The sequence below is a fragment of the Panulirus ornatus genome, chromosome 14, assembly GCF_036320965.1.
Source record: "Panulirus ornatus isolate Po-2019 chromosome 14, ASM3632096v1, whole genome shotgun sequence".
Classification (NCBI taxonomy): domain Eukaryota; kingdom Metazoa; phylum Arthropoda; class Malacostraca; order Decapoda; family Palinuridae; genus Panulirus; species Panulirus ornatus.
The window spans coordinates 46,751,107-46,771,903 of NC_092237.1; the positions used below are offsets into that span (position 1 = coordinate 46,751,107).

At 41.2% G+C, this 20,797-nt stretch overlaps 1 protein-coding gene across 14 annotated transcripts in view; it reads right to left on the minus strand.

The window, feature by feature from the left end:
- Positions 1 to 4,923: 4,923 nt before the first annotated feature.
- The window catches only part of LOC139753374 (uncharacterized), a 113,100-nt gene continuing 97,226 nt past the window's right edge, over positions 4,924 to 20,797 (minus strand). For 11 of the 14 annotated variants that reach the window (XM_071669791.1, XM_071669799.1, XM_071669798.1 and 8 more), the window contains 3 exons: positions 20,192 to 20,345; positions 17,763 to 17,883; positions 8,980 to 10,305 (listed from right to left, as the gene is read on the minus strand). In XM_071669791.1, coding sequence (XP_071525892.1) covers positions 10,164 to 10,305; positions 17,763 to 17,883; positions 20,192 to 20,345 — 417 coding nt within the window. In that variant the 3' untranslated portion in view covers positions 8,980 to 10,163. Of the gene's footprint in view, positions 10,306 to 17,762; positions 17,884 to 20,191; positions 20,346 to 20,797 lie in introns of all 14 variants that reach the window. The other 3 variants (XM_071669796.1, XM_071669800.1, XM_071669789.1) reach the window with 2 other exon arrangements.

Below are 20,797 nucleotides of genomic sequence, written 5' to 3' on the forward strand. Positions count from 1 at the left end.
TACATCTGTAGCCCTACCAGACACATATTACTATTACTGACATCATACATCCCAGAATCTATCAAAAGTCCATTTACTGTACATGAACTTGGGATGGAAAATATACTTACAACAGAGCAATTATTCTTTAAAGTCAGCATTACTGGAGTTAGAAAAATAAGACATAGAGATAGCCCCTCACTACCATGTAAACTTATTCCGATTCATTCTCTAGCATAACTGAGTCTGCAAAGACTGCTGGGGCATGCAAATTCACTCACTTTGTTCTCATGAATGAGAATAAGAAAGCACCGCCTCTTCATCCAAATTGAATGTCACACGCTTTCCCCTAGGATCACAAGCAATACAGCTCCATTCTCATGAACCATTAGTGCTTTGCATATGCTTAAAGAGCTATATTTCTACCTCTACAAACTACTTTACTAGGAAGAAGGATAAAACTTGCCAATATCCATGCACCACTTCCTTGGTTTGATCTCCAATTAATGTATATTTCAGTAATACATCCCCCTTAATTTGCAAACCAGAGAACATGAGCAAGGAGGTAGAAACTGTTAAAACCCTGAAATCCAGAGAGAGGGAAAACAGCACTTTGATAATCAGGTGGACTATCTCCACAGTCTTTGATACTACCACACTCAGGCTGTGAACCAAGTTTGTGGCCAACAGAGAGTCCGAGCCTATGAAGGATTTCAGCTTTCTCCATACTGATTAGGGAACTCATACCCAAGAAAACAGAGACCTCTCTAAACAACCAACTGGTCAAATGAAGTTCATCTAGCTCAAATGCAACCTGGCTGGCCAATGTATGCAAAGTTGACCCAATCCACCCTCACTGTGTCACATAGAACACAAAAGTCTTGGCAAAATCAGCCATCCTAAGGGAATAAACTAAAAGAATTGCTCCCCACAAGTACATACCCATTAGTAAGGTGCACACCATCTTTCCTGAAATAACCTTTTTCTAGGGATATGACTGGGATTGTGTAACATGCAACATGTCCAGTACAATCATGGAAAGGACAGCAGTGGGGTAGGAGGGGGGGGTTAGTTCATGCAACTATCATCCATTGTGATCTTTCCCCCTGCAACTTAAACATATGAGCCACTATAAAATAAAAGCCCTTGCAACAACCACTAGTGACGTGTCCCTTATCACTGCATCTAGAACAGAAATACCAAGACACAAAATTGTACCATTTAGCGTACAAAGTACCTATGTCACCCTGTGAAGTATTCATACCATGGTCTGAATGAAGAACAGTGTCCTGCACTTGTAACTTATCCAGTTGCAGTTTCTCTTTAACCTTACCACCAAGATAACTGGAACCTTGGAGCCCAGGGTGAGAAGATCCCAACATGACCAATAATCTACCCCCTCAATAATACATATCAGATCTGAATTATGGAAACTTTTATCAAAATGAGCATGGGAGCTGTTAAAGTATGCTCTAACCACCTCTACAAAGTACAAAAGTACCAAAGAAAATGACTCTAGTAACAATGTCAAAAGGCATGAGGTGGTCTCTACTGTCACCATGAAACCACAATGGCATGGTTTTGAGAAAGTCTGCCTTTTGCAATAAATATTCACCTGCCTGTTTCATTAATTCTGTTATGTCTTAACTGGGTGCTCAAAGATCGATATGCTAAGAAAAAAGGGTTACTGACCTCAATATTAAGTTAGGTTTTAATGAAGAATCTTGAAGGCCCACCATATCTCGATCTGTCTTCAAGTACTATAATTGATTATAGACCCTGCATTTCCTTTCCCTAAATTGATCTAGTTTTTCATCTCCTGTATGAGAGCCTCACTGAGTAATGCCTTAGATATATTTCCTTGACAGAACAAAAGTGTCCACTTTTTCTAACCACTGAAGGAGTGTGCAGACATCCTGATCACAGGGAAATATGGAGTGGGAATTTTTACATGTACATAGTGGCATTTTGGGGTGGGATTGGAGGTTGGTGTCATGACTTCTGGCCTCCAGCAGGGGTGGTAGTGGTACAGTCAAGGGATCTGGTGATGAAGAAGTAGGCTTTGACTCATAAAAGTCACCCAAGATGTCTTCACATGAAATTACAGCTATGTACAAACTAGTTTATTTGTTGTTTCACAATTATTTAGGTATGTTTTAAACAGTGTACTGATGTTATATTTTGTTTCTTCCTCTTTCTTCAATGTTTCATAGTTGCTATGGTGTATTTCATATATCATAATGTTTACATCAAATTCTTTTGTTTTCTCCAGTCATCCTGAGAAAGCAAGTGGGTCTGTCAGGAGCTACACAAAAAATGGGTTGAAGAAAGAATGAAAGGAAAGGTTAGTATCTGTATTGATAATGATGGGCATGTTTGAAGATTTAACAGTCCTGACATTGTTGTATGGATGCAAGTCTTGCACCATAAATGTAAAGAAAAAGGAGAGGGTGGATGTTCTGGAAATGAAATTCAATAGGATAAAATGTGGCATGTAAAAAATCATAGTCAAAGAGAGAAGCACTAGTCAATGCAATCAGGCTGGAAGAGACAACCAGGTTTTGATGAAACTGTTTAAGCTTTTTGAGTGGAAGCAGAAGAAACATAGGGCAAAATGAGACCAAAGCAGAAATGGATGGATGCAGTAAAAAAGCTGTGGGATGATTGGATCTAAACATTTCATGAGAGGCAAAAATGAAGAGAAGAAATGTAGTAACTGGGAGGCAGCAACAAGTGATGGGCTGAACAGAGGTGAGTTAAGAAATTCAATGGCTTTGAGGAGTGGCGAGGTTTGTCCTAAATCAATTTTCTTGTTGTTATTCCCATATACTTGTGCTTGTATTTCAGTGGCTTAAGTTTACTGGTATATGCACCTTCTCATAGGATGAACAAAATGTGATATGATGGTACATTAAGATGTGTTACAAGATACCTGAGGTTCCTTAAGTTTGAGAAACTGATATTTTCCTGGGAGTTACATGTAAAAGCTCAACACCTATCCTCTTAACCCAGGCAAACACGAGTTGTCATCCTTCTGGCCAAATAATTCTTAATGCCTGTTCTCCTATCCATGGCAACCCTAAGCCCTTACCTTTTATGCCCAAGTAATCCACAACAAGATAATCAAAAATACTCAACTTTCTAGCACAAGTAACTCTCAATATCATCTCTCTGAATAAAGGGATCCTGAACAATCAACATTATTGCCTAGGTAAACCTCAAAACCTAGCCTCTTAGCCATGGAAATCATAAATACCTTTCATTCTGGCCTATGTAGCTCTCAACATCTGTCCTCTTATGCCACTTCCCGCATGAATAAGGAAGCCTCAAGAACAGATGACAGAGCCTGGAGGGAAAATTCCTCACATGGCTCCCTGCTCTGTTCCTTCTCTTGGAAAGTAAAACAGGAGAGAGAATTTCCAGCCACCCACTCCTGCCCCTCTTGGTTGCCTTTTGTGATATGCAGGGAATACATAGGCATTACTCTTTTTCCCCTATCCCTAAGGAAATCCATTTTCCTTTCTCAACTCAAAATTGAATAAAGACAAAATAAATGCATATATGGTTGACCTCATATTCATTTATTTATCTATCATACTTGATTGTTGTTTCCCGCATCAGTGAGGTGGCGGCAGGAAACAGACATCCACTCATATACACACACATATCTATATATAAATACACGCTCATACATGTATACATTTTTTTTTTTTTTTTTTTTTTTTTTTTAATACTTTGTCGCTGTCTCCCGCGTTTGCGAGGTAGCGCAAGGAAACAGACGAAAGAAATGGCCCCCCCCCCCCCCCATACACATGTACATACACACGTCCACACACGCAAATATACATACCTACACAGCTTTCCATGGTTTACCCCAGACGCTTCACATGCCTTGATTCAATCCACTGACAGCACGTCAAACCCTGTATACCACATCGCTCCAATTCACTCTATTCCTTGCCCTCCTTTCACCCTCCTGCATGTTCAGGCCCCGATCACACAAAATCTTTTTCACTCCATCTTTCCACCTCCAATTTGGTCTCCCTCTTCTCCTCGTTCCCTCCACCTCCGACACATATATCCTCTTGGTCAATCTTTCCTCACTCATTCTCTCCATGTGCCCAAACCATTTCAAAACACCCTCTTCTGCTCTCTCAACCACGCTCTTTTTATTTCCACACATCTCTCTTACCCTTACGTTACTTACTCGATCAAACCACCTCACACCACACATTGTCCTCAAACATCTCATTTCCAGCACATCCATCCTCCTGCGCACAACTCTATCCATAGCCCACGCCTCGCAACCATACAACATTGTTGGAACCACTATTCCTTCAAACATACCCATTTTTGCTTTCCGAGACAATGTTCTCGACTTCCACACATTTTTCAAGGCATACAAACATATATACACATGTACATATCAATACTTGCTTGCCTTCAGTTAATCCCTGGCACCAACCTGCCCCACAGGAATCAGCATCACTGCCCCCCGCCTCAGCAAGGTAGAGCTAGGAAAACAGACAAAAAAGCCACATTCGTTCACATTCAGTTTCTAGCTGTCATGTGTAATGCATCGAAACCACAGCTCCCTATCCACATCCAGGCCCCATAACCTTTCCATAGTTTACCCCAGATGTTTCACATGCCCTGGTTCTGTCCACTGACTGCAGGTTGACCCCAGTATACCACATTGTTCCAATTCACTCTATTCCCTGCAAGCCTCTCCCCATCCTGTATGTTCAGGCCCTGATCACTCAAAATCTTTTTCACTCCATCCTTCCACCTCCTGTTTGGTCTCCCACTTCTTGTTCCCTCCACCTCTGACACATATATCCTCTTTGTCAATCTCTTCTCACTCATTCTCTCCATATGTCCAAATCATTTCAACAAACCTTCTCTCTCAACCACACTCTACTATTTCTACACATCTCTCTTATCTTTTTCTTACTTACTCGATCAAACCACCTCACACCACATACTGTCCTCAAACATTTCATTTCCAACACATCCACCCTCCTCTGTACATCCCTATCTACAGCCCAAGCCTTGCAACCATATAATATTGTTAGAACTACTATTCCTTCAAACATACCCATTTTTGCCCTCCGAGATAACATTCTCTCCTTCCACACATTTTTCATCGTTCCCAAAACCTTCGCCCCCTCCCCCACCCTGTGACCCACTTCCATGGTTCCATTCACTGCTAAGTCCACTCCCAGATATCTAAAACACTTCACTTACTCCAATTTTTCTCCATTCACACTTACATCCAAATGAGCTTGTCCCTCACCCTACTGAACCAAACAACCTCGCTCTTATTCACATTCACTCTCAACTTTCTCCTTTCACACACTTTCCCAAGCTCAGACACCAACTTCTGCAGTCTCTCCCTTGAATCAGCCACTAGAACTGTATCATCAGTGAACAACAACTGACTCACTTCCCAGGCCCTCTCATCCACAACAGACTGCATACTCGCCTGTCTCTCCAAAACTCTTGCATTTACCTCCCTAACCACCCAAACCATAAACAAATAAAAGACCATGGGGATATCACATACCTCTGCCGCAGACTAAACTTAATTGGGAACCGATCATTCTCCTCTCTCTTCCTACTCATACACATGCCTTACATCCTTGGTAAAAACTTTTCACTGCTTCTAGCAGCTTACCTCCCACACCATATACTCTTTTCCACAATGCATTTCCATCAACCCTATCCTATGCCTTCTCCAGATCCATATATGCTACATATGAATCCATCTGTTTTTCTAAGTGTTTCTCTCACACATTCTTCAAAGCAAACACCTTATCCACACATTCTATACCACTCCTGAAACAACACTGCTCTTTCCCAATCTAATGTTCTGCACATGCCTTCACCCCCACAATCAATACCCTCCCATATAAATTCACAGGAATACTCAACAATCTTATGCCTCTGCAGTTTGAACAGTTGCCTTCATCCCCTTTACACTGAATATCCTTACCAACCAGTCAACAACACAGTCACCTCCTTTCTTAATAAATTCAATTGCAATACCAGATAAACCTGCTGCCTTGCCAGATTTCATCACCTGCAAAGCTTTCACCATCTCTTTTCTCTTAACCAAACCATTCTCCCTGACTCTCTCGCTCTGCACACCACCCTGACCAAAACACCTTATATCTGCCACTCTGCCATCAAACATATTCAACAAGCCTTCAAAATACTCATTCCATCCCCTTTTCACTCCATCACTATCTGTTATCACTTTCCTCCTTGCCCCCTTCACCGAAGTTCCGCACGTTATTCACTTCCTTCCAAAACATCTTTTCATTCGTCTAAAGTTAATGATACTTTCTCATCCCAGCTCGCATTTGCCCTCTTTTTCAACCCCTGCACCTTCCTCTTGACCTCCTGCCACTTTCTTTTATACATCTCCCAGTCATTTGCACTTCCTTGAAAATATCATCCAAATGCTTCTCTTTTCTCTTTCATTGACAACTTTACTTCTTCATCCCACCACTCACTACCCTTTCTAATCTGTCCACCTCCCACCTTTCTCATGCAACATGCATCTTTTTTATTTTCTTATACTTAATCCCTCTTTCTCGCATCAGCGAGGTAGCACCAGGAAACAGACAAAGAATGACCCATCCACTCATATACACACATATATACATAAATGTCCATACACGTATACATACATATACATACACATGTACATATTCATACTTGCTGCCTTCATCCATTCCCGTCGCCACCCCGCCACACATGAGTGCCGGGAAAAGACAAAAAGGCCACATTCATTCACACTCAGTCTCTAGCTATCATACATATTCACCATTTCCCGCATTAGCAAGGTAATGCCAAAAACACAGGACTAAGCCTTAAGAGGGAATATTCTTACTTGGCCCCCTTCTCTGTTCCTTTTTTTTGGAAAATTAAAAAAAAGGGAGGGGAGGATTCGAAGCCCCTTACTCCCTCCCCTTTTAGTCGCCTTTTACGATATGCAGGGAATATGTGGGAAGCATATATTATTATTATTATTTTCCTTTGTCGCTGTCTCCCGCGTTTGCGAGGTAGCGCAAGGAAACAGACTGAAAGAAATGGCCCAACCCACCCCTATACACTTGTATATACATATACGTCCACACACGCAAATATACATACCTATACATCTCAATGAACACATATATATACACACACAGACATATACATATATACACATGTACATAATTCATACTGTCTGCCTTTATTTATTCCCATCGCCATCTCACCACACATGGAATAACATCCCCCTCCCCCTCATGTGTGCGAGGTAGCGCTAGGAAAAGACAACAAAGGCCCCATTCGTTCACACTCAGTCTCTAGCTGTCATGAAATAATGCCCGATACCACAGCTCCCTTTCCACATCCAGGCCCCATAGAACTTTCCATGGTTTACCCCAGACGCTTCACATGCCCTGATTCAATCCATTGACAGCACGTCGACCCCGGTATACCACATCGATCCAATTTACTCTATTCCTTGCACGTCTTTCACCCTCCTGCATGTTCAGGCCCCGATCACTCAAAATCTTTTTCACACCATCTTTCTGCCTCCAATTTGGTCTCCCACTTCTCCTCGTTCCCTCCACCTCTGACACATATATCCTCTTGGTCAATCTTTCCTCACTCATTCTCTCCACGTGCCCAAACCATTTCAAAACACCTTCTTCTGCTCTCTCAACCACGCTCTTTTTATTTCCACACATCTCTCTTACCCTTACATTACTTACTCAATCAAACCACCTCACACCACATACTGTCCTCAAACATCTCATTTCCAGCACATCCACCCTCCTGCGCATAACTCTATCCATAGCCCACGCCTCGCAACCATATAACATCGTTGGAACCACTATTCCTTCAAACATACCTATTTTTGCTTTCCGAGATAATGTTCTCAACTTCCAAACATTCTTCAAGGCTCCCAGGATTTTCGCCCCCTCCCCCACCGTATGATTCACTTCTGCTTCCATGGTTCCATCCGCTGCCAGATCCACTCCCAGATATCTAAAACACTTTACTTCCTCCAGTTTTTCTCCATTCAAACTTACCTCCCAATTGACTTGACCCTCAACCCTACTGTACCTAATAACCTTGCTCTTATTCACATTTACTCTTAACTTGCTTCTTTCACACACTTTACCAAACTCAGTCACCAGCTTCTGCAGTTTCTCACATGAATCAGCCACCAGCGCTGTATCATCAGCGAACAACAACTGACTCGCTTCCCAAGCTCTCTCATCCACAACAGACTGCATACTTGCCCCTCTTTCCAAAACTCTTGCATTCACCTCCCTAACAATCCCATCCATAAACAAATTAAACAACCATGGAGACATCACACACCCCTGCCGCAAACCTACATTCACTGAGAACCAATCACTTTCCTCTCTTCCTACACGTACACATGCCTTACATCCTCGATAAAAACTTTTCACTGCTTCTAACAACTTGCCTCCCACACCATATATTCTTAATACCTTCCACAGAGCATCTCTATCAACTCTATCATATGCCTTCTCCAGATCCATAAATGCTACATACAAATCCATTTGCTTTTCTAAGTATTTCTCACATACATTCTTCAAAGCAAACACCTGATCCACACATCCTCTACCACTTCTGAAACCACACTGCTCTTCCCCAATCTGATGCTCTGTACATGCCTTCACCCTCTCAATCAATATCCTCCCATATAATTTACCAGGAATACTCAACAAACTTATACCTCTGTAATTTGAGCACTCACTCTTATCCCCTTTGCCTTTGTACAATGGCACTATGCACGCATTCCGCCAATCCTCAGGCACCTCACCATGAGTCATACATCCATTAAATAACCTTACCAACCAGTCAACAATACAGTCACCCCCTTTTTTAATAAATTCCACTGCAATACCATCCAAACCTGCTGCCTTGCCGGCTTTCATCTTCCGCAAAGCTTTTACTACCTCTTCTCTGTTTACCAAATCATTTTCCCTAACCCTCTCACTTTGCACACCACCTCGACCAAAACACCCTATATCTGCCACTCTATCATCAAACACATTCAACAAACCTTCAAAATACTCACTCCATCTCCTTCTCACATCACCACTACTTGTTATCACCTCCCCATTTGCGCCCTTCACTGAAGTTCCCATTTGCTCCCTTGTCTTACGCACTTTATTTACCTCCTTCCAGAACATCTTTTTATTCTCCCTAAAATAATAGATACATATATATATATATATATATATCTGATGCTTGTTCCCTGCTGGAACTCCCTTAACAGGGTGGCCACGGCAAAAGTCTCTCCATAACCAGTGAACTCCAGTGCTCCAGTCCTCTTAACCAATTAAACTTTAACAATCACCTTTGTATGTGGTAGTTAGTAGGCAGCCAATGACCAGGGAGGTATATCACCAGTGCTACCTGCCTGGGTATTGGGAGGGTTAGTGATGACTAAGAAATCAGCCAGCACTTCAGAGGTTGTCAAGTTGCACTCCTCTGACCCAGGCAGCTGATTTTTCTTTCTGCTTCACCCACAGGTGGACTACTAGTATTCTGTCCACAAACATACAATCACATGGACTACTGGTTTTCTGTCCACAAACAGTCCACAATCATACAATCATGCTGACTACTGGTTTTCTGTCCACAAACACACAATCACGAGGACTACAGGTATTCTCTCCACAAACATACAATCTCTCCTTGTCATACTTAACAACTGACAACACTTAACTCACACAGCTCATTCTTCATAACTCTAGATTTTCTTGTGGTGAGCACTATGTGCTAGCCTTGCCTTTCAGCAAAATGGTAGGGGCAATGATAGAATTAGTAGTTAGGAACATTTAGGTAGCAGCATTAGGTAGAAGTAGTAGGTAGGAATATTAGGCAGGAGCATAAGGTAGAAGGAGTCAAGACAAACATTAGGTAGGAGCCTCTGCAAACAGTGCGCTAGACTTGCCCTATTACGTGTTAGGTACAATAGGCTAAGAAACAGCACTGGAATTCACTGATTATGAAGACTCTATTGCTGTGGTCACCCCTTTAAGGGAGTTCCAGAATGGAACAGGCATCAGAGATACAGACAGACAGATAGATCACTTTTGCAGCCCTGGTAATCATCAAACCAACTGTTGGCAATCCTCAACATCTTACACTTTACAAGACACAGCTTCATTTGTCAATATATCTCTGAGCAACAAATCATGGTGGTAAGGCAAGTTATACCGACGACAGTTTACTATGAGGCCCAGTCCCTCTTCTTCTTCTTTTTCCACTGATGCATCATCAAACCTGTAAATTGTAGTGACATAAGTTCAGGACAGTTTGAAGTCCAGCTTATAGGATGATTATCTTAACTCTATAGCCTTACATTAATCTCTCTATGTTAAAGAACTTAAAATGTTAAGAACTTAAAACAACAAAAAAGAAAAAGCAAAACTTCAGCAGCTATGATTCCTTTAAGCTTCCTTAGCAATGCAAAACCTATTTCCACCACTTAAGTGTCATCACAAACATAAATTTTTTTTTCTACTGATATGAAGGCACCACCTTTAGTCTCTCCCATGCTCTGGGTTACTCGTGACCTTCTAGCACAGAAAAGCCAGAGTATTTAACTTTTCTTCAAATTGATTATTCAGCACCCACATAAATTTTTCACATGAAACCAACTACATGGATGAAGGCAAGCAAGTATGAATATGTGCATGTGTATATATGTATATGTCTGTGTATATACATGTATATGTCTGTGTATGCATATGTTTTTTTTTCTTTTTTTTTCAAACTATTCGCCATTTCCCACGTTAGCGAGGTAGCGTTAAGAACAGAGGGCTGGGCCTTTGAGGGAATATCCTCACCTGGCCCCCTTCTCTGTTCCTTCTTTTGGAACATATGTATATGTATATGCGTATATGTGTATATATTGATATGTACATGTATGTATATGTGCGTGTATGTATATACATAAGTGTATATTAGTGGATGGGCCATTCTTCATCTGTTTCCTGGCACTACCTCACTGACGTGGGAAACAGCGATTGAGTATTATAAAAATATAATAAATAAATAAATGCATATCTATATTCATTTATAATACTTAATTGCAGTTTCCCGCATCAGCGAGGAAGTGCCAAGAAACAGACAAAGAATGGCCCATCCACTCATATGCTCATACATACATATAAATGCTCACATACTCACCTGTACATACTTATACATATCAACACATACATACACTTGCACTCACATATACATATATACACACATACATATTCATACTTGCTTGCCTTCATCCAGTCCTGTTGCTACCCAGCCCCATGGGAAACAGCATGGCTAACAACCCCCTCCCCAAGAGGTAGCACAAGGAAAAAAGACAGAAAGGCCACATTCGTTCACACTCAGTCTATAGATGTCATGCGTAATGCATCGAAACCACAGCTCTCTACCCACATCCAGGCCCCACAGGCCTTTCCATGGTTTAACCCAGACGCTTCAATTGCCCTGGTTCAGAACTGACAGCACACTGACTCCGGTATACCTCATCATTGCAAATCACTCTCTTCCTTGCACCCCTCTCAATACCCCTGTATGTCCAGGCCCCGATTACTCAAAATCTTTTTCCTCCATCCTTCCATCTCCAATTTGGTCTCCTGCTTCTCCTTGTTGTCTCCACCATTGACACATATATCCTTTGTCAATCTTTCCTCACTCATTCTCTCCACATGTCCAAACCATTTTAACACACCCTCTTCTGCTCTCTCAACCACACACTTTTTATTTCCAAACATCTCTCTTACCCTTTCATTACTTACTTGATCAAACCACCTCACACCGCATACTGTCCTCAAACATTTCATATCTAACAAATCCACCCTCCTCCGTACAACCCTATCTATAGCCCATGCCTTGCATCAATATAACATTGTTGGAACTACTATTCCTTCAAACATACCCATTTTTGTTCTCCGAGATAACGTTCTCTCCTTCCACACATAATTCAATGCACCAAGAACCTTCGCCCCGTCCCCCCACCCTGTAACTGACTTTTGCTTCAATCCACTGCTAAATCCACTCCCAGATATCTAAAACACTTCACTTCCTCCAATTTTTCTCCATTCAAATTTACATCCCAATTAACTTGTCCTTCAACCCTACTAAACTTAATAAACCTTGCTCTTATTCACGTTCACTCTCAAATTTCTCCTTTCACACACTTTTCCAAACTCAGTCACCAACTTCTGCAGATTCTCCCTCAAATCAGCCACCACAGCTGTATCATCGGCAAACAACAAATTACTCACTTCCCAGGCCCTCTCATCACCAATGCACTGCATACTCACCCCTCTCTCCAAAACCACCCCATCCATATACAAATGAAAACACATACACACACCTGCAGACCGACATTCAATGGGAACCAATCACTCTCCTCTCTTCCTACTTGTACACATGCCTTACATCCTTGGTAAAAACTTTTCACTGCTTCCAGCAACTTGCATCCCACACCACATACTCTTAATACCTTCTGCAGAGCATCTATATCAACTCTACCATATGCCTTCTCCAGATCCATAAATGCTACATACAAATCCATTTGTTTTTCTAAGTATTTCTCACATACATTCTTCAAAGCAAACACCTGATCCACACATCCTCTACCAATTTTGAAACCATACTGCTCTTCCCCAATCTGATGCTCAGTACATGCCTTCACCCTCTCAATGAATACAATTTCCCAGGAATACTCAACAAACTTATACCTCTGTAATTTGAACCTCATCTTTATTCCCTTTGCCTTTGTACAATGGCACTATGCATGCATTCCACCAATCCTCAGGCACTTCACCATGATCCATACATACACTGAATATCCTCACCAGCCAGTCAACAACACAATCATCCCCTTTTTTAATAAATTCCACTGCAATACCATCCAAACCCACCACCTTGCCGGCTTTGATCTTCCGCAAAGCTTTCACTGCCTCTTCTCTGTTTACCAAACCATTCTCCCTAACCGTCTCACTCTGCACACCACCTCAACAAAAACACCCTATATCTGTCACTCTATCATGTAACGCATTCAACAAACCTTCAAAATACTCACTCCATCTCCTCCTCACATCACCACTACTTGTTATTATCTCCCCATTAGCCCTCTTCACCAATGTCCCCATTTGTTCTCTTGTCTTACGAACTTTATTTACCTCCTTCCAAAACATCTTTAATTCTCCCTAAAATTTAACGATACTCTCTCACCCCCAACTCGCATTTGCCCTCTTTTTCACCTCTTGCACCTTTCTCTTGACCTCTTGCCTCTTTTTTCATACATTTTCCAGTCATTTGCACTACTTCCCTGCAAAAATTGTCCAAACGCCTCTCTCTTCTCTTTCACTAATAATCTTACTTCTTCATCCCACCACACTACCCTTTCTAATCAACCCACCTCCCACGCTTCTCATGCCACAAGCATCTTTTGTGCAAGCCATCACTGCTTCCCTAAATACATCCCATTCTTCCCCCACTCCCCTTACGTCCTTTGCTCTCACCTTTTTCCATTCTGCACTCAGTCTCTCCTGGTACTTCTTCACACAAGTCTCCTTCCCAAGCTCACTTACTCTCACCACTCTCTTCACCCCAACATTTTCTCTTCTTTTCTGAAAACCTCTACAAATCTTCACCTTCGCCTCCACAAGATAATGATCAGACATCCTTCCAGTTGCACCTCTCAGCACATTAACATCCAAAAGTCTCTCTTTCACTCGCTTATCAATTAACAAGTAATCCAATAACACTCTGGCCATCTCTCCTACTTACATACGTATACTTATGTATATCTCTCTTTTTAAACCAGGTATTCCCAATCACCAGTCCTTTTTCAGCACATAAATCTACAAGCTCTTCACCAATTTCATTTACAACACTGAACACCCCAGGCACACCAATTATTCCCTCAACCGCCACATTACTCACCTTTGCATTCAAATCATCCATCACTATAACCTGGTCTCGTGCATCAAAACTACTAACACACTCACTCAGCTGCTCCCAAAACACTTGCCTCTCATGATCTTTCTTCTCATGCCCATGTGCATGGGCACCAATAATCACCCATTTCTCTCCATCCACTTTCATTTTTACCCATATCAATCTAGAGTTTCCTTTCTTACACTCTATCACATACCCCCACAACTCCTGTTTCAGGAGTAGTGCTACTCCATCCTTTGCTCTTGTCCTCTCACTAACCCCTGACTTTACTCCCAAAACATTCCAAAAACACTCTTCCTCTTTATCCTTAAGCTTTGTTTCACTCTGAGCCAAAACATCCAGGTTCCTTTCCTCAAACATATTACCTATATCTCCTTTTTTCTTATCTTGGTTACATCCACACACATTTACATACCCCAATCTGAGCCTTCGAGGAGGATGAGCACTACCCGCATAACTCCTTCTTTTGTTTCCCCTTTTAGAAAGTTAAAATACAAGGAGGTGAGGGTCTCTAGCCTCCTGCTCCCATCCCCTTTAGTCACCTTTTACGACAAGCGGGGAATGCGTGGGAAGTATTCTTTCTCTCCTGTCATAAAATTTATATTATCTGGACAGGAAAGGGAACTATTTACAAATTTTGCCAACGATAAAGCTGTCCAGTTCTTCACTAATACCAATTTTACAATTCTTCGTCTACTTAAAGATAGAAGATTCAATAATATTTCCTGTGATAAAGGAGTTACAGTTAACCAAATTGGCATTACTACAGTCAATAATACAAAGGTCATAATCTTTAACATGATTAAACAAAGCAATTGATCCTTGTCTTGTTCTTACACTACATTCATGTTGCTTAAGTCTAACATAAAGATCCTTATCAGTCTGTGCAACATATAACATAACAAATTTTACAACAAGGTATTCTGTAAACACAGCCCACAGAATTTCTGTGGGCTGTGTTTACACAATACCTTGACAAAATTGTAATATGCTTTATTTTTGGCAGACTGGTAAGGATCTTTATGTCAGACTGAAGCAACATAAATTAGTATAAAAACAGGCTAGATTCAAATGCTTTGGTGATTGGGAATTATTTCCTGGTTTAAGAAGGGAGATATGCACAAGTATAATGCAAGCAGGAGAGCTAGTCAATGGGCATCATTAGATTAGGTATTAATTGATAGGCATGTAAAGAATGACTTTTCGATGTAAATATGCCGAGAGGGGCAACTAGTGGACTGTCTGATCACTAACCTGTGGAAGCAAGGGGGAGGATTAGTGGAGGTCTTCCAAAAAGAGGATACAACATCAGGAAGAAGAGAGTCATAAGAGTAAGTGACCATGGAGAGACTTGCGTGAAGAAATACCAGCAGAGATTGAGTGTAAAATGGCAAAAGGTGAGAGTAAATGAAGTTAGGGGAATGGGTAAGGAATGGGAAGTATCTAAGGAAGCAGTGATGGCATGTGCAAGAGATGCATATGGCATGTGAAAGGTGGGATGTGGGCAGTTTAGAAAGGGGAGCAAGTGGTGGGATGAAGAAGTAAAGTTGCTAGTGAAACAGGAGACATTTTTTCGGTAATTACAAGGAAAGTGGGCAAATGATTGGAGATATATAAAACAAAGCAGCAGGAGGTCAAGATGAAGGTGCATGGGTTGAAAAACAGGGCAAATGAGAGTTGAAATGAGAGAGCATCATTAAACTTTAGGGAGAATAAAAAGATGCTTTGGAAGGAGGTAAATAATGTGCAAAAGACAAGAGAACAAATGGGAACATTGGAAAAGGGTGCAAAAGGGGAAGTGATAAAAGGAAGCAATGAAGTGAGGAGATGGAGTGGTATTATGAAGGATTCTTAAATATGTTTGATGATAGAGTGGCAGATGTAGTGTGTTTTGGTCAGGGTGATATGTGCAGTAAGAGGGTCATACAGAGCAGTTTGGTGAAAGCCTATGTATTACAAAATACAGCTGGAATGGATGGTATTGTAGTTAAATTTATCAAGAAAGGTGGTGACTGTGATGTTGATTGGATGCTAAGGAAATTCACTGTATGTAGAGATCATGGTGAGATACCTGAGGACTGGCAGAATACATATATAGGTGAAGGGAATAAAGGTGAGTGTTCAAACTACAGAGGTATAAGTTTGTTGAATATATCTGAAATTGTATGGGATGATATTGAATGAGATGGTGAAGGCATGTATAAATCATCAGATTGGATGGGAGCAGTGTGGTTTCAGAAGTAGTTCTAGAGGTTGGGGAGTTTTTATCATGTAAGGCGTGTGCATGAGTAGAAAGAGAGGAGAGTGAAAGGTTCCAAGTGAAGGTTGGTCTGTGGCAGGGGGTGTTTGAAGTGACCACGATTATTTAATTTGTTTATGGATGGGGAGGTGAGGACAGAAAAATACTAGTCTTGGAAAGAGGGGTAAGGATGCAATCTATGGGGGATGAGAGTCAGTTTTGTTTGCCAATGATACAGTACTAGTGCCTGATTCAAGTGAGAAACTGAAGAAGCTGGTGACGGAATTTGGAAGAGTGTGTGAATGAAGAAAGTTGAGAGTAATGTGATTAAAAGCATGGTTATCAGGGTCAGCAGGGTTGAGGGTCAAGTTAGATAGGATGCAAGTTTGAATGGAGAAAAATTGGAGGAGTGAACTAGGCAGCAAATGGAACCATGAAAGTGGAAGAGTTGTAGGATGGAGGAGTGGGTGAAATGTTCTCGGAGCAATGAAGATTGTTTGGAAAGAAAGAATGCTATCTTTGAGAGCAAAATTGGGTATATCTGAAGGAATTATAGTTCCAATATCATATGGTTTTGAGGCATGGGCTATATATTGAGTTGTGCAGAGGAGGATGGACATGGTGGAAATTAAATGTTTAAGGACAATATGTGGTGTGAGGGTTTGAACAAGTAAACAGTGAAAGAGATGTGAGAAAATAAAAAGAGTGGTTAACATGCACAGGGGTGAAAGACATGCATGGAATAACGTGAATTGGGACCTCTGTGCTATTGTGTAAATCAATGTAATGTATAAATTCAGTATAAAAATACAATATTTAAACAGTTTTTCAGGAAAGATCACTACTGCATCATGAATGAACTTATGTAATATTGTTTCCTCACTGATGAGGAATCATCACCTGTTCAATTACCAAGTATAATTCAATCCACACAATGTGAAAAACTCTTCAACTTCACAAATTAGGAAAGTGTGGTTGTGGTGATGGTGGTGGAAGGTAGGCAAACAGAGGTATGATGATGTTAGTACAGGGAAGGAAAGCAGAGTCATTTGCATGTTCCTCCCTTCCTACCTACCTACTACTTGCTTGTTCCACCAATATGGGCCATCATAGCTGGCCTCTCTAACTGGTTATCATTGTGTAAACCCCTTCCATCCTTTCATGTTCAATATTTTTACAATACATCCTATATTTTTACTGTTCCCCAGATGTGAAACATTAATATTTATAATCATATAGAATCAACTTCTTCCAGCCCACTCGCTCATTCCACCACTAAGGGTCCCTCACCCCTGGCTTCTGGCTTCTTTGATTTGTTGCTACTGTGTAAATTGTATCCCTTCCTTAATCTTACATTCATTATGCGTACATCATATCCTCCTTCATTACTGTTCACCACAAATTTGTTAGATCCATACCCGTATGATCTAATTTCTCCGACTGTATATCATATTCACATACATTTTATGAAGTCTCATATGTAAATCTAGCTTTAAACAAAGTAGGCCAACAGAGTTACAACTACCTTATGACAAAGACTCTCGAGTAGTCCCTTGCGAGGGAAGTGGTGATGATTTGATGGACAGCAAACTTCAGCTGCAACAGGATATGCTGCTCTTCAGCTTGCTGTTCCACACTGCTTTTGTCTGTACACAAGCACAAGAAGCATTTTTACTTGGGACATTAGATTTATTTATTTTTATATCTATTTTACTTTGTCGCTGTCTCCCGCGTTAGCGAGGTAACGCAAGGAAACAGAGGAAAGAATGGCCCTACCCACCCACATACACATGTATATACATACACGTCCACACGCAAATATACATACCTATACATCTCAACGTATACATATATACACACACAGACATATACATATATACACATGTACATAATTCATACTGTCTGGCTTTATTCATTCCCATCGCCACCCCGCCACACATGAAATAACAAACCCCCTCCCCCAGCATGTGCATGAGGTAGCGCTAAGAAAAGACAACAAAGGCCACATTCGTTCACCCTCAGTCTCTAGCTGTCATGTATAATGCACCAAAACCACAGCTCCCTTTCCACATCCAGGCCCCACAGAACTTTCCATGGTTTACCCCAGACGCTTTACATGCCCTGGTTCAATCCACTGACAGCACGTTGACCCCGGTATACCACATCGTTCCAATTCACTCTATTCCTTGCACGCCTTTCACCCCCCTGCATGTTCAGGCCCCGATCACTCAAAATCTTTTTCACTCCATCTTTCCACCTCCAATTTGGTTTCCCACTTCTCCTCGTTCCCTCCACCTCTGACACATATATCCTCTTGGTCAATCTTTCCTCGCTCATTCTCTCCATATGAGCAAACCATTTCAAAACACCCTCTTCTGCTCTATCAACCACACTCTTTTTATTAGATATCTTCATAAATAAAAAGCAAAGGTCTTTCTTCATTAAGACAATATATCCCTTTCAGCAACAATGAACAAAGCAAGTAAAAGATCCTATGTTAAGTCCCTTCATGTGCTTCTGCAAGCACCAGTTGCCTCAAAAAGACAACTATTTATGGGCCAAGCAGAGTACTGGAATAAATGAGGGTGTATCAGTTTAATACTCTGGCTAACTGCCCATCAATCATCGGCTATTAACTCTTTCATTACTTATTCGATCAAACTACCTCACACTACATACTGTCCTCATACATTTCATTTCCAACACATCCAGCCTCCTCCTCTCAATCCTATCAATAGCCCAAGCCTCACAACCTTATAATATTGTTGGAACTACTATATCTTCAAACATACCCATTTTTGCTCTCCACGACAACATTCTTTCCGCACATTATTCATCACTCCCAGAACCTTTAACCCCCTTCCCCGCCCTATGACTCATTTCCAATTCCATGGTTCCATTCGCTGCCAAGTCCACTCCCAGATATCTAAGATACTTCACTTCCTCTAATTTTTTTCCATTGAAACTTACATCCTAACTAACTTGCCCTCAACCTTGCTGAACCTAATAACCTTGCTTTTATTTACATTTACTCTCAACTTTTTCCTTTTACATACTCTTCCAAACTTCTGCAGTTTCTCACTAGAATCATCCACCAATGCTGTATCATCAGCGAGCTACAACCGACTCACTTCCCAGGCCCTCTAATCCAACATACTGCTTACTGCATACTCGCCCCTCTCTCCAAGACTCTTACATTTACCTCCCTCACCACCCTATCCATAAACAAATTAAACAACAATGGTGACATCACACACCCCTGCCGCACACCAAACATCACTGGGACCATTCACTCTCCTCTCTTCCTACTCGTACACATGCCTTACACCCTCAATAAAAACTACTCCAATTCTAGCAACTTACCTTTCACACCATATATTCTTAAGACCTTCCACAAAGCATCTCAATCAACCCTATCATATGCTTTCTCCAGATCCAAAAATGCCACATACACATTCACCTGTTTTTCTAAATATTTCTCATACACATTCTTCAAAGCAAACACCTGATCCACACATCCTCTACCACTTCTTAAACCACACTGCTCCTCCCCAATCTGATGCTGTATACATACCTTCACCCTCTCAATCAATACTCTCCCATACAATTTACCAGGTACACTCAAAAAATTATGTGCCTGTAGTTCGAACACTCACCTTTATCCCCTTTGCCTTTACATAACGGCATTCTGCCAATCCTCAGGCACTTCACCATGATCCATACAGACAGTGAATATCCTTAACAACCAATCAACAACACTATCAACAATTTCCTTAATAAATTTAACTTCGATACCATCCACACTCGCTGCTTTGTCGCACTTCAACCTCTTCAAGGCTTTCATCACCTCTCCTCCCTTCATCAACCACTCTCCACGACTCTCTCACTTCACGAACCACCCCAACCAAAATATAGTAGACTAACATATGACACCAGTAGATTTGTAGTGCATACCACTGTGTGGGGTTTGGAGAGAAGAGCAGAGTGTGGTCATCACTGGAGAGTCTACCAACACTATCCTCATGCTGGAATTCTGCAATTCTCTCAGAAGCCAGCCATTACAATCAGCAAGTCGTTCCATGTCATCATGCTTGTATAAGTCATGCACCTGTAGAAGACATGGCTAAAAAACCTTTGTAACTGGTGGAAGATGATGCCATATGTCACTTGGGCATTATGCACATGTGCAACAGTGACTCATGCTACAGATACTGTGTAAGTTAAATCCAGTGCTATCTTTCTGGACTAGATGGACATCTTATACAGTGATTCAATACTTTTCTGCTTCCATGGAAAGAAGAGAGTACAGGCATCTCCATTTGTTGTTCAGTTGTTTAATGCCTTGCATAAGTTATACTCAGCATCACAAATACTTTGCTACTAAATGTAAAAAACTGGAGTTGTATTAAATGAGTGTCAATCACACATGTGAGATTAGAGGAGGTTTATCACCTAAGATTATGAAATGATGCTTGCTCTGCAGCTACCAACCATCACCTGATAAGACTTCAGGTTTGAAAAGTGCTTGTACCCAGTTAATATGTTCTCAGACTGACTCAT